The sequence below is a fragment of the Leptonychotes weddellii genome, chromosome 10, assembly GCF_054177405.1.
Source record: "Leptonychotes weddellii isolate Sample4059 chromosome 10, ASM5417740v2, whole genome shotgun sequence".
Lineage (NCBI taxonomy): Eukaryota > Metazoa > Chordata > Mammalia > Carnivora > Phocidae > Leptonychotes > Leptonychotes weddellii.
Genome location: NC_138378.1, coordinates 102,789,888 through 102,808,249, shown reverse-complemented (window position 1 = coordinate 102,808,249; position 18,362 = coordinate 102,789,888). Strand labels below are relative to the sequence as shown.

At 52.7% G+C, this 18,362-nt stretch overlaps 1 protein-coding gene and 1 long non-coding RNA gene across 3 annotated transcripts in view; one reads left to right on the top strand and one right to left on the bottom strand.

Moving 5' to 3' along the window:
- Nucleotides 1-16,636, top strand: part of PLB1 (phospholipase B1) — a 99,500-nt gene extending 82,864 nt beyond the window's left edge. Inside the window, exons 50-58 of the mRNA XM_081796987.1 lie at nt 1,832-1,883; nt 2,845-2,925; nt 4,328-4,393; nt 4,851-4,945; nt 6,163-6,244; nt 7,184-7,288; nt 7,751-7,846; nt 14,663-14,737; nt 16,211-16,636. Coding sequence (XP_081653113.1) covers nt 1,832-1,883; nt 2,845-2,925; nt 4,328-4,393; nt 4,851-4,945; nt 6,163-6,244; nt 7,184-7,288; nt 7,751-7,846; nt 14,663-14,737; nt 16,211-16,414 — 856 coding nt within the window. The 3' untranslated portion in view covers nt 16,415-16,636. The remainder of the gene's footprint in view (nt 1-1,831; nt 1,884-2,844; nt 2,926-4,327; nt 4,394-4,850; nt 4,946-6,162; nt 6,245-7,183; nt 7,289-7,750; nt 7,847-14,662; nt 14,738-16,210) is intronic.
- LOC145715965 (uncharacterized) lies at nt 7,280-16,217 on the bottom strand. Of its 2 annotated transcripts, XR_014138292.1 has the most exons (5): nt 14,861-16,217; nt 13,508-13,630; nt 10,820-10,987; nt 7,710-7,833; nt 7,280-7,451 (listed from the first exon to the last, which is right to left on the bottom strand). It is a non-coding gene; the product is annotated as an uncharacterized LOC145715965 (long non-coding RNA). The 2 variants fall into 2 exon arrangements; XR_014138291.1 differs by lacking the exon at nt 14,861-16,217 and having other exon boundaries at nt 13,508-14,668.
- Nucleotides 16,637-18,362: the final 1,726 nt, after the last annotated feature.

Here is an 18,362-nt window from a genome sequence, read left to right as displayed (position 1 = left end):
TTAGAAAAAGAAAGTGTTGCATATGGCAACATGGCAGACTGCAATGACTTTGTACTTCGGAGTTGTATGAAAGAGAACAGTGTGATGTGGGAGCTGGGCAGCCCACATACGGGTGCAGACCCAGAGGGGGGGCGCCCCAGGACTCAACTCCATGGACCTCCTCTTTTATAAGATGAAGAAATTCGACCCTAGCAGGGTTCAGTAACTTGGGCGAGCTCACACAGCAAGTAAGTCACAGAGCTGGAAGAGAACCCAGGACCTGCAACCCCCAGAGCAGGGCTCTTCACGCCAGGATGAAAAGGAAGCAGAAGGTATGGATAAAGGTGCTCAGAGAGAAGGCTCATGTAGGGGGGAGGTGGGACTTGCTCCGAGGCTGAAGGGTGTGAAGAACGTGGCTGGGAAGAGGGGAGGAAGTGAGCACTCCTAACTTCCCCTCACGCTCATGAGGGCTTATCACCCGTGACTTCCCCTACTCACGTCTTGAGCCTACTGGAAGGTTATAGACACTTCTGGAGTCCCCTTTACCCAGGACAGGCTTGTTTTCTAGCTTTCTGATGTATTGCATCAATAGCAATAATGGATGGGCTATGATCCTGGATGTATAAATGAGATTTGGCCACAAGCCCAGCTCATCAAGGACAGGCAAAGGTTTAAAACGCCCATCCCATACCAGTTACTGCTTTTATGACTTCTTGCACAGAAGCCTCCCTTGGCTGGGTCCCTTTGCCCACGTAGCTCATATATTTCTCTGTTTTAAAAACCAGCTTTATTGAAGTATAATTGCCATGCAGTTCACTGCACACATTTCAAGTATACAATTTGATAAGCTTGGTGTATGTCCATAGCTTATGGTTTAACATCACTAGAATCCAGATAACACCCATCACACCCAAGTGTCCCTGTGCCCTTTGTGACCCATCTCTCCCTCCTGCTCCTCCCATCTCTACCCCACTCCCTGCACCCCCGGTAGCCACTGACCTGCTTTCTGTCTCTAGAGATCAGTTTTCCTTTTCTGGAATGTTATGTGAATGGAATCCTACACTGGGTGCTCTTGTCTAACGTCTGTCGCCCAGCAGGTCATTTTGAGACCTACCCATGTTGTGCAGATCAGCAGTTCGTTCCTCTTTACTGCCGAGTACCGTTCCTTCGACATACTCCACTCTTACCCAGAGCATTCACTTTCCTTATTCATGGCGGACATCTGGAAGATGAAGGGAAAACTAATCCTGTCCAGATTTCTCTCCCCCATCCTCTTATGCCGGCAGGGGGAAAAGTGATGAGATGGGGAATGGTGTGGAAGTCCAAAGTAACTACAGAGAAGAAAAAAGGATTAAAGGAACCGAGGGTGGGATTTAGAAGTGAAGGTTAAGGAGTCAGGATGCCTGGAAAGAAGGCAGAGGATAATTTAAGGCTGTGACATTTTTTCAAATATACAAAAGGTTATTTTTAAAACAGGCAGCCGACTAAGATCTGAACAGGCTTGGCTTGCCGTGAAAGAGCTGAGGGGGATGTCAGGGACCATCCCTTGGGGAAAGCTGACCAGATCCCCCACCCCACCCCCACCCACCGTGGCCACAGAGGACCAGGCCTGCAGAAGACAGACTAGCCCCTGGCGCGGTCCGCATCTATGTGGCTTCAAGGTCTGTGGCAGATCTTTGATTTTTCCTAGGTTGAGATTTCTTGAGACTCAAAAAGCTTTTAGATACATCGTGAAGGAATAAACTTTATATACGTTTCTCTTCTGGAAGCACCTGTATGCCAGGCCCAAATCCTGCGGTGGGAGCTCTTTTTCCTCAGCCACTGCTCAGGTTCCTTTCTCTTCCACATCTAGGGACATGCCGACCCAGGCCCGGGACCTGGTGGAGCGAATGAAAAACCACCCCGTGAGTACCCCAGGACCCTGGGCCACCCTGAAAGGTGCGGCCGGCCTCCAGCCTTCTGGACCACCATTTCAGCCCCTACTTGTCTTTAAGGAGGGGTCAAATGAGCCCTGAGAAGCAGGCCTTACCCCCAACGCACCCTCCCTGCTGCCCTTTCCTGACCCGGGCTCTTGCGCCCCTGCCCCCGAGGCCCCACCACAGGAGGGAGCAGAGCCGGCCTTGGCCTCTGGCAGTTTCCCACTTTACCCAAGAGTTGGCTTTGCAGAGCCCTATTATGTAAACCCTGGGTTCTAAAAATAGGCTCCTCATTCCAATCCTTCCCCTTCCCACTCACCCGGCCCCTCTCAAACTTCTCACTGGGGCTTTGCGAAGTGTCTGTGTCCCGGCCTTAGAATTCAGAATTCCAGCGCCTGGCAGGACTCCTGTTATGGTGGTGGCTGAGCAGAAGGCAGACTCCTCGAGGGCCTCCCCAGCCCCCACCACACCTCTCCCCCAGGCCAGGCTCTTCTCCAGTCCCCACCAGTCCCCTCTCCCTGGACCCAGACCAGCCGAGCTCTCCCAAGAGGCAGCTCTGGGCTTTTACTTCTAGTTGCATCTTTCGCCCTCTGCAACTTTGAAGGCCTTTAGATCACGTTTCACGGCTGTGTTAATACACTCCACTCTGCAATGCACTGCAGTTTTCTTAGGATTTCCCAGGAAAAATAGTCCTCCTCCGCTGTGAGCAGACACATACACATACACACATGTGCACACACGGAGTCCGCTCTCTAGATTTCCTTGCCAGGCACCAAGGTGAAGGTTAGGAAGGCTCCACCTGGCATCTTCTCTCCATCGGGGTACAAAGAGGGTGAAAGGCAGTGGTGAGGGGGTGCTGTCTGGCCTGGTGAGCATCACCTGCATGTGCTGCCCCCCTCCATCCCCCACCACTACCAAAGTTTAGACTCAGAGCCTTCTGTCCCTTCAGGAAATCAACCTAGAGAGTGACTGGAAGCTGATCACGCTCTTCATTGGGAGCAACGACATATGTCATTACTGTGAGAATCCGGTAAGCCCCTGCCCAGCCCCATGGGAGTCATGCCGGTCTGCTCTCCCAGGCACCCCAGCCCGCCCGGGCAGACCCTGGCCTTTCCCACTGCTGAGTGGCCCCTGGGACAGCGGCTGCTTTGGTTCCCCGATTCCAGAAGTGTCTAGACGCACCCACTCTTCAGGCACTGCTCTCATGCACACAAATACTGTTCTTTGGTATTGAATGAGTAACCGGCAAGCCCCACCCCACATGTGCTGGGAAATCCCTACCCATTTTTTGATGATTTTTTTTTTTGGTGCGCGTGCATGTGTGCGCAAGGGCGAGGCTGAAACAATGTCATCAACGAGGTTGGATAAAATCAAACCAGTCCCAAGAGGACAGCTTGCTGCCCCAAGGACTTTGTGAGTGAACCAACCTCAGCTGGCTGGCCTGGGAACCCAGCCTGTTCCTGATAGTGTTTCTGTGGGGGGGCTGTCACTTTGAGAATACATCCTGTTCTAAGTTGGGGATGTCCTGTATTTTATTTGGCTGGAAAAGAGCAGCTGCCCTAACTCAGACGTCACGGTAGAACATTTAAAGTCACGGGCAGGGGGAGAAAGTATGTTATCATTCCTCATGGCTCAGACCATCTACCAAAGGCTGGATGAGAATTACCCTCCCCCCCAACCAACACGGGCTGGTTCTCCTGAGCCTCTTCCCCTCTATCCTCTTCCTTACTGCCCAGCCTCCAGAGGCAGAAGTGACCCAACCCCAGGGGATTCAATGCCATTGTGTCCTGGACTCAACAGGGTCCAGGAGGCCAGAAGAGACCCCCAAAGCTACCTGTGGACGCTTGGTCCAGGAGAATGCCTCTCCTATCCCCAGAGTACCTGCCCCTCTTGCAAAGTCAGATTTATACTCCTGAAAGCCTCTTTTTGTGGAAAAGACCTGGAACCCCGCCGCCCCCCCAGGATGAACTCAGGCCATGTTTGAGGAAGGCGCTAAATCAGCCTCCACTCGAGAAATGAGTCAGAGGGGGAGACTCTTGAGCCGAGTCAAAAAGAAATTAGGGGGAAGCAATGGGGCCAGCATAGGCCACAGCCCAAAGGAGAGAGAGCGTGTGGTCATCAGGGCATGGATGTGGTTCAGAACCCTGAGGCTGGTGACAGATGGGACCAGAGAAGGGGCAGGGACCAACACGGTCAGAGTCTGCCCCTGCATTTGAGATACTGTGGATCAGGGTGGGGATTATTCACGGTGTCTAGTAGGGGTCAAAGGAAGACTTGTGTCCCCCAGCAACAAGGGCTGGGCTTCTCAGCCTGTCCAGTACCATGCTAGCCCCTCTGAACCACCACCCCCAGGCCCTCCTGTGCTGGTCACCAGACCGCTACCCTCAGAGTAGAACCCTGGAGCTGACAGGAACCCCCTTCTCTCTTCACAGGAGGCCCCCTCAGCTGGAGAGTACATTCAGCATATCCAACAGGCCCTGGACATCTTCTATGAGGAGGTAGGGAAGAGCAGCTGCAGGTTTCTGGGTCTCCACCCTCACGGTGTGCATCTAGGCAAGCCGTGTTCAGGGAGATACATGCTAAGCAGACACCTGGAGGGGAGGCAAGGGAGGGGGGCAGATACCAAGCTCCTCTGCAAAGGAAATTCTAAGTGAATCAGACTGTATTGTTTGGTGGCCAAGTAATGGCTAGTCTGTAGCCAGGCAGGGTGGCTTGCTAGCAATGGGATTTGGGACAAGTGACTTCTGTCTCAGCTTCCCAAGCTATAAAGTGGGCCCTTAAAGAAGATTGAGAGAATACAAGTCACATCCCCTGTTTGTGCCTCAGTTTCTTTATTGGCAAAACTGGGGCGGAGGAAGTTAGATTGTAGATGAGCCCCTAGGTTCTTCCAGTAGTAACCAGCATCCCCCACACCTGCCTGGGGACTAACGCAGCCCATCCCTCTGCTCCCCACAGCTTCCAAGGGCTTTCATCAACGTGGTGGGGGTCATGGAGTTGGCTGGCCTACACCAGGGCCAAGGTGGGAAATGTGACCCGCCCCTGGCTGCTCAGTAAGTACACAGTCCCAGGACGAGGGCCCCTGGGGAGAGCGGGGCTCATGGACGCTACCCGAGGACACCAGTGCAGGCCGACCCAGACGATCCTGTCCCGAGGAAAGACATCAGCGATGCACCAGGGGCTAGAAAAATCACTTGGAAATACCTCTAAAGTATTGACTGCCTACTGTATGCAAGTCACTTTATTTCTCTGGACCCCCGGTTGCTTGGCCGCAAAGCGAGAGACACAGACCAATGATCCTTAAAGCGCCCAGCATGGTCTGTGATTCCAAACTCCAGTGACTGCTCGGTGTTTGTTTGAGAGGCAGCACCGGGCAAGGCGCTTCCAAGACAGCTGTCCATCTGTAGCTGGCTCTGCCCTTTAGGAGCTGTGAGATCGTGCACAAACTCCATAACCTCTCTGGGCCTCTTACTCTTCATCTGTAAAACCTTGCAAAGTAGTGAGGTCTAGAAGAAATGTATGTAATGTGCTTGGGCCCTGTGGGGCAGGCTCTCAGTCAAGAGTAGCTTTTATAACATCCTTGAAAGCCAGGCTCAGCGCTAAGGTCTGTTGTACAAGAGACTAATTTCTGTTGGGGGCTGGAACTTATTAAAGCTCAGCTGTGACCCTGGCAGGAAATTGCCATCCTCTGAGGCCAGAGGGTCATCCAGACTTCCTGTGATCATTGCTTTGGGAGAAAAGATTCTACAGGGGGCTGAGGAGTCCTAGCTGGGGTCAAATGGATTTGCTGGCAAGGTGACCAGCTGGTTCCCATTCTTTTTGGGCGCCAGGTGGAACAGCTAATAGCTGGGAGGTGGGAAGGGCTCCTCCAGAGGCTTCAGGCCTTACATTCTACCTTCTCCGTGTGTCTCAAACTGGTCGACACTCCCCAGCTTCCCAAGAGACTCCCCACTCTGGAGCCCTGAGGGGAAGTCCTGAGCTGCTGGAGGTGGAGCTGGGAGGTCTCAGGACCGGGAAGAAGAAAGATAAGGTTATCATGGCTGTCTTTCCAAAACTCCAGCCCTTCCCTAGAGGAAGACCCGGGCTGGGGCAGGAACAACCAGGTGGCAAGGGGACCCAGATATCAGGTGCCAACTCTCCCACCTTCTCTTTAAACAAGCACCTGCTACCCCTAGTGCCCTTGAATTACAGTCTGTGACGTGGGGCCAGGAGTCACCCAGGCTGTGTGTGGGGGGGTGCGGGGGTCAGCCACCCGGGTGCCTCTCCACAGGAGCAACTGTACCTGCCTCAGACGTTCCCAGGAGAATCCCCTGGAGCTGCAGGAACTGAAGCAAGTGAACTGGAACTTCCAGGTGAAGCTGCACCCCTCCTATCCCAGCTGGGGGCCCCCTCTACTCCTGGAGAGCAGGGGTTTGCTGAGAACAAGGCTGCTCCCTAAAGGCAGATCACAGCCCCTGAAAGATTTCTCCAGGTGAAAAGAACACCAAGCCGGGGAGGGAGAAATCTCTGAGGGGAAGGTGGGAGAAGCCCTGCCTCCCAGCCCTGGCATGTGCTGGGCACCATCTCTCACCCAGAGGAGGGAGGGGAAGTGTCCACGGCCCCGTTGGGCTCCCCCTCCCTCAGAACATAAGGCTTAGCCCTGCTTACCTCCATCCCCAATTCTGTGTCCGCCTCTGCTCAGGCTGTCCCCCCTTGACATGCCCTCCCCAGCCCTTCTGCAACTTCTCCACCTCACGCACAGGGCAGGTCTTCTCGCCACTTCTGAGAAGCCTCCCCTGAAGAAACTTGACCCTCAGGTATCTCCCCCTTTTGGCTTCCGTCTACCTTCATGGACCCTGAAGCCCTAGATGGTTCTCATGTTTTCTTACATCCTCATTTTTCCAGATGGATTGTTGAGGAGAAGCACATCTAACCCTTTGACATGGACCTTCATCCCCCAAGTGCACAGGCATTTCGGGGAGCTGGTGTTGAAATGATCCCCATTAGAGCTGGATCTGAACCAGAACCCCATGTTCTAATTCAGCTCTTCATGCAGTGAGACTGGGGGAGGTCTTTGGCCCACACAGTCTGATCAGAGGCTCCGACCCAGACTCAGAGAGACTTCAGAACGGGTGGTGCTCATGCCTGGGTGCAGACAACGTGAGCACATGCATGTGCACTAGAGTGTTCCTTGAAGTCACCTCTGGCTGGGGGAGGGGGGCAGCGCATCACAGCCAACCCAAGGCAGCAGGACTAGAGCTCATCTGGCCAGCCCTGCCAGGAGGGTTGAGGAACATCTCCCCCCTCCACAGAGCGGCATCTCCAGGTTGTCCTACAAGCCCCAGTATCTGCAGCGTGAGGACTTCGCCGTGGTTGTGCAGCCTTTCTTCCAAAACACTCTCGTCCCCCTGAACAGCGTAAGCTGCGGGAATTTCTGGGAGGCGCTTGTGGAGGGGCTCTTCTTAGGAGATGTACTTCCTTCTGCACCTGAGCTTTTTCTGACGATATGGCTCCAAGAGGGCTCCTAAGAAAGATTTTGCTTTTTTTTTTTTTCCTAATATTATTGGAACTTAGATATACCTGGAAAGAAAAGGAGAAAATTATCAGTGACCAAGCTCCCCAGGCCTGGCCCTGCTATTTGCTAGATTGGGATAGAATGGAAAGTCATCTATTAGGGCAGGGACGTGGAAGGAAAAGGGATGGACTGTGGGTGGCTACAATTCAGGTCTTTTTAAAAGTTCCAAAATTGGGGAGTTTCTCCACCAATCTCTGAGCCAGGTGGCAGCAGAATTGAACGATGCCGAGGACACCTGTGGGGGGCGGGGGGGGGGGCGGTACCTTTTTCCACAGGAACATAATCCCTTTGCCTTTGGTCACAGAGAGGAAGCGTTGACCTCACCTTCTTCTCCGAGGACTGTTTCCACTTCTCAGAACGTGGTCATGCCGAGATGGCCATCGCGCTCTGGAACAACATGGTGAGTGCCTAAGTGCTCCCTGGGCTGTGTCAAAGGGGACCACCCAAGGGTGTTGACCACTGCCCAAAACAAAAAACCTGGCAGACAGAGCTCCTTTCTGCCCAAAGCTCAAAATGGTGCCACAACTTCTTTGTCCTGACAGATTCGATTATTTGAGCAATTTCCCAGTATGGGGGTGGGGGGGCAGGGATAATTTTGTAATCAGATAAACTGGATGAAATCAGCTTCAACCCCTTCCTGTGTGACCTTGAGCAAATGCTCTTTGGTCCTCTGTATCAATATCCATAAAAAACAATGCAAATGACACAGATCTCAGAAAATCAAGGTACCATATACACAGTACGCAACACGATCATTAGCATTCAGAGAATGCCAGCCCCCATTACCCTAATCTCAACACATTCCCGATGATCTTTTTTTTATAATTTTTTTTTAAGATTTATTTGCGAGAGAGAGAATGAGAGACAGAGAGCATGAGAGGGGGAGGGTCAGAGGGAGAAGCAGACCCCCCGCTGAGCAGGGAGCCCAATGCGGGACTTGATCCCGGGACTCCAGGATCATGACCTGAGCTGAAGGCAGTCGCTTAACCAACTGAGCCACCCAGGCGCCCCCATTTTTGTCTGTTTATTTTTTTTTTTAAAGATTTTATTTATTTATTTGAGAGAGAGAGAATGAGAGACAGAGAGCATGAGAGGGAGGAGGGTCAGAGGGAGAAGCAGACTCCCTGCTGAGCAGGGAGCCCGATGCGGGACCCGATCCCGGGACTCCAGGATCATGACCTGAGCCGAAGGCAGTCGCTTAACCAACTGAGCCACCCAGGCACCCTCCCGATGATTATTTAAGCATCAAAAAGAAAAGAGCCACCCAGCCTGTTTCCCAGGCTGTCCACCTATTCCAGACCTTTCTGACAGGGATGATTGGGACCTTAGGAAATTCACATATCGAGGGGCCCCAGGGCCGCCTGGCCTTGTGCCTTGCCTCTGCGGGCTGGCCACTCCTCTACAACCCGCTCTGCTGGAACAGAGCTTGACCAGTGACCCCAATAGCTGTGTCCTGTTGCGCAGAGCAAACGAAATGCCTTTCCAATCCAGTGGCTTCTTTTGATCTTGGCTCAGCGGGTAACCCAATCCCCACCCCAACCTGCATTCCCCCATTTCTCCCATGGTGACCAAACAAATCCACACTCTTGCTTTTACTGCAGTTTCGCGCTGGCTGCCTCTCTGCCAGGATTCCCTTGTGCAGATATCCCCACACCTGCAGCCTCACCCAGCACTGCCCGCCCCTTAGCCACACCACCTCCTCTTCCCCAGCAGCATGCCAACAGGTTCCGTCCTTGGCCCAGGTAATCACAGACTCAGCCTTCCTTCTCCCTTTGTTTCCCTTGTTGACGCCACATTCTGCCCACTCCTAAAGGTTTCGTCACACTCTGTCAGCCCAGAACTCGGAACTTCAGTCAAAACATCGTTGAGTTCCCTCCCACCCAACCTCCACAGGAATCTTGTTCACCAAAGTTTGCACAATATCATTCCTGAGAGCAATTTTGAAGTCCAGTTGTCCTCTACTGATGGAGTCCCATGACTTCATTCCTTTTAAAACCCACCCCCCAAAGAGTGGGTATCTGTGCACAGTCCCATTTGTCCCCCCGAGATCTCAGGGGAATCCACAGATTCTAACAAGGGCCAGGAATGCTCAGCCGCTCCGCCTTTCCTTCCCAGCATTTCCATCAGGGGATGGGTGGTCTTCCTACCTGGTGGCACCCCCAGCCTGCATAATGCCCAGGTGCTCTGGGAGTTCTCTGGGGCACGATGGCCAGACCGAGGACTTGAATACATTGGGCCTGCTGGTCTCTTTCTGCAGTAATTAACAACACAGTTCTGGCTGCCTCTTCCAAAGCAGCTCAGTGGTTCTCCCCACTGGTCCAGGCGAGAGGCTTGTTATACATAAGGGCAAGTGGGAGGGGAGCAGGTAGGAAAACAAAAAGGTGAGCGCAGCCGTGGAGTCATCTTGGTAACACCACCGGCCTGTCCAGGGCTCCCAGCCACCAGTGTCCTAGCCCTGCCCCTAATTTTAAAAAACAAAGCAAAACTAAACTGAAATCATCTAAGAGTGTCTTGTCCTGTGCTGTATAATTTAGGGAAGTAATTACATAGTCCCATGTTTTCATCCAAAACCATCTCAGATATAAACCCATTACATCATGCCAACTTTTCAGACCTTCTCCTTCTGGTGACCCCCTAGAGCGACATATACAATAGGCCAGTAGAACTAGAGGAGATCTGGCAGGTCATCTAGCCAGGATGCTCTGTTACTAGCATACAGGGAGAGGAAGCACACAGTCAGCTGGAGGCCGAGCAGGGATTAGAACCCACGTCAAATCCCCCAGTGCCCTGGCCGCAGCACCAGCCGGCCTCCCCGCCCCCACCCCGGTCAGCACATATGTAACCAGTGAGTTCACGTCTCACTCTGAGAGTCCGATGATGTGGCGTCTGCAGGCTTTGGCCGACGCTCACAGGCTACCCTCCTGCGGCAACAGACCCACTTTTAGCCTATTTCATCTCCTGTACCTCTGCTCAGCACATTGTGCCGCCTCCGGAGACCTTTGCAAAAGCAACACCAGAAACACCAGCGGCACGAGGGAGCGTTTTCCTCTTCCTTTTTCCTTCTTCTTCTGACGCTATTCCCCCACGGGCCCCTGCTCCCTCTTCCCTAGAAATCTTGCAGTCCTCCAACCTCTGCATCTCCCCAGGTGCTGGGTGACCACGCGAGCCTCCTACCTGGTGTCCCTGGCACTGGGCTTACCACCACCATTAGAACAGCAGTGCTCAGCTCTGGCCAGAGGTTAGACTCATCTGGAGAACATTAATACCGGCAACCAGTTTGGCCTAGCCACGACGGCTGAACATCTGGATTCCCTGTGACCCAGCGATCCCATCCCTAGGTATATCCCCAACCGAAACATACACGTAGGCTTACCAAAAGATGCATGCGGGAATTTTCACAGCAGCACCATTCACAATCCCCAGGCAGGAAGCTCCCCCAAATGTGCACCAATAGAATGGATAATCAAAATGTGGCACGTTCATGCAATGGACTGCCTCCCAGCACTGAGAAGAAGCAAACTTCAGCCACATGCAACTATGTCTATAATTTCAAAAACAAGCAAATTAATATATGGTCTTTGGGGGGAGGGCAGGGGAAGGAGAGTACTGGAAGAGGGTGGGAGGGATGCTGAGTGCTGGTAATATTCTGTACCTTGATCTAGATGCCGTTTACTGTTCATTCATTTTACCACAATTTATCAACTGTTCGCCTGTGATTTATACTTGTTTCTAAATGTATGCTAGCTTCAATAAAAAGTTGACTTGAAAACAATAACCCAAACAAAACACTAGTGCCTGGACCTCATCCCCCAAAATTCTGGATTAGTCTGGGGTAGCACCTGGGTTCAGCAGGTTTCAGAAGCTCCCCAGTGATATTATACAGGATTTGCAAACCACTGCCTTAGATCTCTTTGCCACAGGGCAGCCCCAGGAATCTGTGTAAATGAAAATCCGACCAAACTTCCAAGGCCTGCCCCTCCCCGAAGGGGAAAGGCCAGGTCCCTTAGCACAGCACACCAGGCCTTCGGAGACTTGGCCCCAGTTAACCTCTCCAGCAGTCACTCCCACCCCCCTCTGATTGGCAGTGGGGCAGTCTGGTAAGGAGTGCAGTTTCCCACACCACCCATGGTATCTCATGCATCTGTGTGTTGGCTCTTGCTCATCCCCTTATCGTGGACTGTCCTTCCAATCTTCTTCTCCTATCTCATAGCCACCTCACCACTCAACTCAGGTGCTAGCTCCTACAGGAAGCCTTCCCTGAATCCCCAGAACAGACTAGAGGCCCGCCCCTGCTCCCTGCCCCAGCCCTGTTATTGGCCACATCGTTGGTATCTGCAGTATCAGCCTTAGGAAAGGTGGGTTCTCAGTAAAACAACTTCATTTCCTGGGGCCAGCCCCAGGCCTTCTTGCCTGAGCTGCTCCACTCAGGACTCTGACTCTAGTCCATCCACGCGCTCCCTCAACAACTATTTATTGAGCATCACTATGCAGAGGGGACTACCCCAGGTGCTGGGGAAAAGAACATCCTTGCACTCACGGGGAAAGGACAGAGAAAACTCAACAAGTCACTAAGACTTTCTGACCACATTCAGGGGAAAGAAAGAGAAAAGAAAGAGAAAGAGAGGGAGGGAAGGAGGGAGGGAGGGAGGGAATGCGCCAGAGTAATGGTGGGGGAGAGGGAGGCGTCTCTGACGAGTGACCTGTGAGCTGAGAACTGAATGTCAGGAGCCTGCCAGGCATGCAGAGGTCTAGGGCCAGAGTGTTCCAGGCAGAAGAAATAGGACCTGTGCGGGCCTGGAGTCAGGAATGAGTTTGAAGTGTCTGAGCAACAGAAGGGCCAGTGTAACTGGAGGGAGGTGAGCAAGGTCAGAGAGGTGAGCGAGAGCAGGGCCAGGTCCTTGGATGGCTTCCAACAGGGAAGCCAGAGGATCTGGTTTGCCCACTGGCTGCCGTGTAGCCCTGGACTAGAAGGAAGCGTGAAATTAGACCAGGAGCCCAGGTGAGAGATGAAGGTGGATGGGCCCAGGGTGATGACAGTGGAGAAGGAGAGAAAGGGTCAGAGTTGAGATCTGTTTTTGGACTGGCTGATGGAGGAGGTTAGAAGAGGAACAAAGACGAGAAGGAGGTGGGTGGGGGGATGGGTTAACTAGGTGATGGGGATTAAGGAGTGTACTTGTAATGAGCACCTGATATTGTATGTAAGTGTTGAATCACTATATTGTACACCTGAAACTAATATTCCACTGTATATTAACTAGAATTTAAATTAAAAGAAAAGGAACAAGAGATGACTCCTCCATTTGGGGTCAAGAAAATTGGGTGGATGGTTGAGGTGCTGGAGAGAAATAAGCTTGAGGGGAAAAAAAAAAGTTCTCTTTTGGCCACGGTAAGTGTGAACCACTTTCTGGAACTCTACCTCGAGGCATCAAGTAAGCTGTTGAATCTATGAGCTGAAGCTCAGAGACAGAGTCAGGAATGGAGATTTAAGAAAAAAAAATGTGAGCCTCATTCATGGGAGGGGGTATTCGAGGCCATGGGATCCACGAGGAGCTCCTAGAGGAGAGTAGGTGGGAAAAAGCTGGGACCTACCACCAAGCCCTAGGGCCTTCATTCCAACCTCTGACCTCAGTGATGGATGAGAAGGGGAGGGGGAGTGGGGAGGTGGGCAGGAGAGAAGAGTGCCCTGTTCCGGGAGCCCAGATGGGTGAGCGTTTCAAGAGGGATGCATCAACTTTGACAAATGTTGCTGAAAAGTCAAGCAAGATGAAGACCACAAAGTGAACATTGAGTCTGGTGAGATGGAGGTCATAGTGACCTTGACCAGAACTTCAGTCAAGTGATGGAGACTGAAGTCTGACTGGAGTGGGCATTGGAACGGGAGGTCAGGAAGTGCAGCCAGTGACCACAAATGAGTCTTCCTAGAGGCACAGGGAGGGGTTGTGAAGGTAGCTGGAGGGGACGCGGGCTCAGGGAGGACGCTGGGAGACTGTGCACGGATGACAAGGAGCCAGGAGAAAGGGAGAACCCGACGCAGTCCTCACACCCACGACGTGATCCTTACCTTCTTCTGTACCACTTAGTTCCCGGGTTCCTGGAATGTCAGGGAATCAGCCAACCTGACCTTGAGCATCTATATGGTCACTCGGTGGTCGTTCCATTACAAGAAGCTTGTGCTTCCTCAGCTCTAAGCAAGTAGAAACGACACATAAGTAACCCACCTCCTGCTCGGCGTCATTTCTCATCTGATGCTCGCAACAGCCAAATATGGGTGGTTGGGGCAGCTCGGGAACCCGCCTAGCACGAACAGCTCTCAGCAGCAGAGTCTGGACCCCAGGGGATGTGTCCACTGTGCTCTACCAGTCACCATGGGGTCTCTCTCAGGGCCAGAGCAGCCGTAGGACAACGGAAAGCGAGATCACAGGCAAGGTGTGGTCGGTAGCTGGCAGAGCATCCTTTTACCTCCCTCGTAGGCAGTACCTGGGGGTCAGGAGCAGAGGGGCTCAGGACTGGGCAAGGAAGCAGATTCTAAGGGCAGAACCTACACAGTCAGTGCCAGGGGCCTACCCTTCTCTGGGCTGGCCGCATGTCAGGGGGCAGGCTGTTGGCTAAAGATGCTGGGAAGGGGTAGCAGCTTCTAGCTCATTCTCAGAGGGTCTCAGGACTAAAAGTATTAAGCAGAACCTCTCTGAACAACAATTGCTCCAGGGATGTTCTGAGTACACCTCTACATCTGTGTGAAAAACATACAAAGTAGCTCAAGTGAGAAAAATTTCTTGAGGTTGACAAGCCAGGTAGAGTAACCAGTAAGTTATTAAAGTTTTTCTGAAACCAACTAGCCCCGTACACTTGAAGTTGGTAAATAGGATTATCACCATTTTATAAAATTGCAAACGCAGGGTGTGTGTGATCACAGTCACGCCGAAGGGAAGCAGGAAACGGAGGTTCTGGGCCAGGCCCTTGCACGGAGTCACTGTGCTGGGCCTGTGTCCTCCTTGGTCAAGCCAGGGCAGACTCAGGGTCCCGCCCTGCCTGATGGACTCTGACCTGCCCCTTCTGAGTCAGAAGTCAGGTCCGGCAGCGAGGCATCTGCCGTGGATCTTGCATTTATTGCGTTATAACCCACGCTGGTAGAGAGAGGGGGTCAGGTGGAGATCCTCCTCCGACAGGGAGGTCTCGGCCACTGTGGAGGAAATCCCGGTTTCCTTTTTCTCTTCAGCTGGAGCCGGTGGGCCAGAAGACAACCTCCAACAACTTCACCCACAGCCGAACCAAACTCAAGTGCCCCTCTCCTGTGAGTAAACGTCCTAACCTCCTGCCTGTCCTGTCTAGTGTGAAACAGATGCTTGGGGGAATGGGGTGGTCCCCCAAACCAGAAGGCACCAAGGAGGTCCCTGGGAGCTGTATCATCACTCACCTTTGTTCGCTGCCACCATTCTCAAATCTCACCACTCCTCCTGGTCCCTGAGACTTCACAGCTCCTCAGGGTGTAGGAGGGAGAAAGCAACAGTCCATGGAAGAGGGGCTCAGGGGAGACGGATGAATGGGCAGTGGTTAGGTGTGTGGGGGGGGGTCGTACAGAGAGAAATAAGACACCATGCCTGTTCTGGGGACCTGTGCTCTTCTTCCTCCCTTTCCTGCACATTCTCTCTTCCCTCACTGCTCTCACCCAGACTGCTGACCATGCTCCCAACATGCTCCCCCGGTCGTCCCTCCCTTCCCTGACCAGCCTGTAACTGCTGCCAGGCACCATGCGGCCTGCACGGACAGTCACTCTAGCCTTACCGAGGCTGCTGGAAACCCTGCCCTGGTTCTAGCTGCTCACTGGAGCATCCAGAGGGGAGGCCCAGCTTCCTCTATGACCTTAGACATGCCTGTCCCTGAAGAAAGGGTCAGCTCCCCAGACAAGGCCCGCAATTGCCAGGTCTGTGCTTTCTGGAGGCTCATCCCCATCTCTGCCTATGGGAGATTGCCACATCCTTCAAGGACCAGGGGCGGCCCCCCTCCCCAGGCTACTGTTCCCTTCCCTCACCCTACTGCTGCCCCCTGAACACACCTGTGTTGGTCTCTTTTCTGTTTACACCCCTCAGAAGACACACCCCAGGCTCCTTTGGGATGTGATTGTTTCTGAACATGGCCTACTGGCTGACAGGACAGTGAGAGTGGCCACATCTGAACCCTTCGTCACTCTCCCAGCTCCACGCTCGTGTTCACAGAGGAAGGAGAGAATCCAGGGAGGCAGGCCTGAACATCTCCTCTCCGGGCCCCCCTCATGCTCGGTTTTCTAACCTACTACAGGCCCAGCTGTCCTTCCACACTGACTGTCATCCTGCTCCCGGGCACTCCTGAGGTCGGAGGATGGGGACAGCTGTCCAGTGGTGGCCTAGAGAAGACAGAGGTGGGGGCTTTGCAGCCCCCAGGACTCTCTTCCTTTGGTTGCCTATCCATTCCCAATCTTACTTCAAAATCAGGTTGACAGGAGAGGGGATGCTGGTGAGAAGCCAAAAGGAGGTTATAGTGGGGTATTGGCCACTTTGGAGACCCATCCTCGTTCAGAAGGTTTGGGCACAGTGTAGATGAAGAAGGCACAGACCTGGCAATTGCGGGCCTTGTCTGGGGAGCTGACCCTTTCTTACTAACGGGTGAGCTGTGAAGATGTGCAAGTTTATCGCACCATCGCTGGGATAGGGCCTATGCAAGCCTAAGGTGAGCAGATGGACGGTTTTCTGAGGTCCTTAACCCCTGACCCTCTCCTCCACCTCCACAGGAGAGCCCTTACCTCCACACCCTGAGGAACAGTCAGCTCCTCCAAGACCAGGCTGAAGCGGGCCCCAACGTGCTGAACTGGGCCGTGCCAGTGGCAGCAGGAGGCGGCCTTGTCCTTGGGGTTGGCACCATGATGGTCTGGAGAGTCGTAAGAGGTCGCCAGCAGGAAAATCTTCCAATGAGCCTGAACACTATGAGCTTCTAGGCCTCCCGCCAGGTGCGGTGCTCATCCTAAATGCCCCAGCCTCACTCCTCACCAGCCCTCTACCTCAGCCACCTTGGGCACCGCGGAGAGCATTTGCTTCAACGCCTGGCGACATCGGAAGCCAAAGGGACAGTCACGACTCCTTGGGGCCTGGGGCCTACGCTCCTAGAATTGCCAAATTCAAATAAAGTCCAAAGCCATTCTATTCTTGGGTCAGCCTTATTGAAGCGCTCGCTTCCCATCTGTTGTGCGATGCACGTGTGGGAGCTGGAGCCCTTTGTGTCCTGTGTCAGCCAGAGCTGCCCAAGTGATGGTCAACCAGAGCACAGACCGGCCTCGGTCAGGCTCCAGCCCGGCACCCAAGGAGCAGATCCTCAGTCACCGAACCCACTAATTAAAAGATGGGGAAAATGCTGGCCACCACGTGGTGGCTAGATTATTGGAGCTGGCTGACCACCATTCAAATATAATCCAACACCTAGCTTTGACACAGCTGTTTTGTACCCAGGACAATGTGGAACATCGTGGTACCTCCAAGGCTGTGCATGTCACAGCCTGGCTGAGAAGACAAACTCCTACAAAGAAACAAGAAACTGCACGACATGGTGCATTTCTGTTCTGGTGCATCGGTAGGTAAAGGTGTCTGATCACTCCGAGACTAGGAGGAGTTCCTTGAGGAAGGTTATCTGGAAGAGAGAAATTTTGAAATGTCTTTAAAAAAAAAAAGGGGGGGGGGATTGGGCCATGAATACTTCATTTATCTGCAACCTGATTTTCTCAAAGTGCTAACTTCAAGAAAGAATTCCTCTTTCTACACCACCAGAATTGGAGCGCTTGCTAGAGAGAGTCCAGTAATACAGGCTACATTCATTGAGCCCCTGTGAGGGCCCAAGGCCCTGAGCAAGGCCCTGAACTGGATGTCTTACACAGATTCTCTCTCATTGCGCACAAAAATCCCAGGGAAGGAGTGAGGAAAAATAGACGTGTTAGTTGCACAACATTGTGAATGCACTAAATACCACCAAATTGTTCACTCTAAAATAGCAAATTGCAGGTCCTGTGAATTTTGCCTCAATAAAAACCAAAAGAGACTCCATGATCATCTGCATTCTAAGTACCTCTCTGATCCCAAAGCTTGGGATGACAAAGAGCAGGAGTTAGAAAACCCAGACATACCATTTCAATGTGTGGCCTTCAGAGCAAACCCCATCGCCAGCCAGAGCCCCAGTTTCTCAGATATCTCATCTATAAAACTGGACTCAGAGTACTCATTTTGCTTGCCTCACAGCACTGCTGGAAAACAAACATCTACAAAAATGCTCGGCAACTCTAAAATAGTGCACATATAAAAGGGGATTGGTTTCTCCTCTGTGAAGAGTTGAGATAGGATCCAGGTTGTCAGGGAAGTGCAGAGGTCCAGAGATGGGTTTGGGAATTGGGCAGGAATGTACCAGTGAAGACTGGCTGCCTTCCCTCCATCATCTTATCTCTTTGGAAAGCAGAGCGGAGTCCCCAGAGAACCTAGATCCAGGCCCAGTGTTCCTTTGGGCTTCAATTTCTGTTCCTGTCCCATGGGAACAGTATACCTGCCCCCAATTCTTCCTATGGACCAAAAAACATAGTGACTGAATTATACGTGTCCTAAAGACCTGCCGCATCCCAGCTTGTGCTCCTGGCTTACCAGTTTTTGCTTTTGTTTTTTTTTTAAAGATTTTATTTATTTATTTGAGAGAGAGAGTGAGAGAGAGAGGGAGTACAAGAGGGAGGAGCGGAAGAGGGAGAAGCAGACTCCCCGCTGAGCAGGGAGCCCGATGCGGGACTCGATCCCGGGACTCCAGGATCATGACCTGAGCCGAAGGCAGTCGCTTAACCAACTGAGCCACCCAGGCGCCCTGGCTTACCACAGTTAACAGCAAAGATAACCCACTAATTCCAAGAGTCCAACACC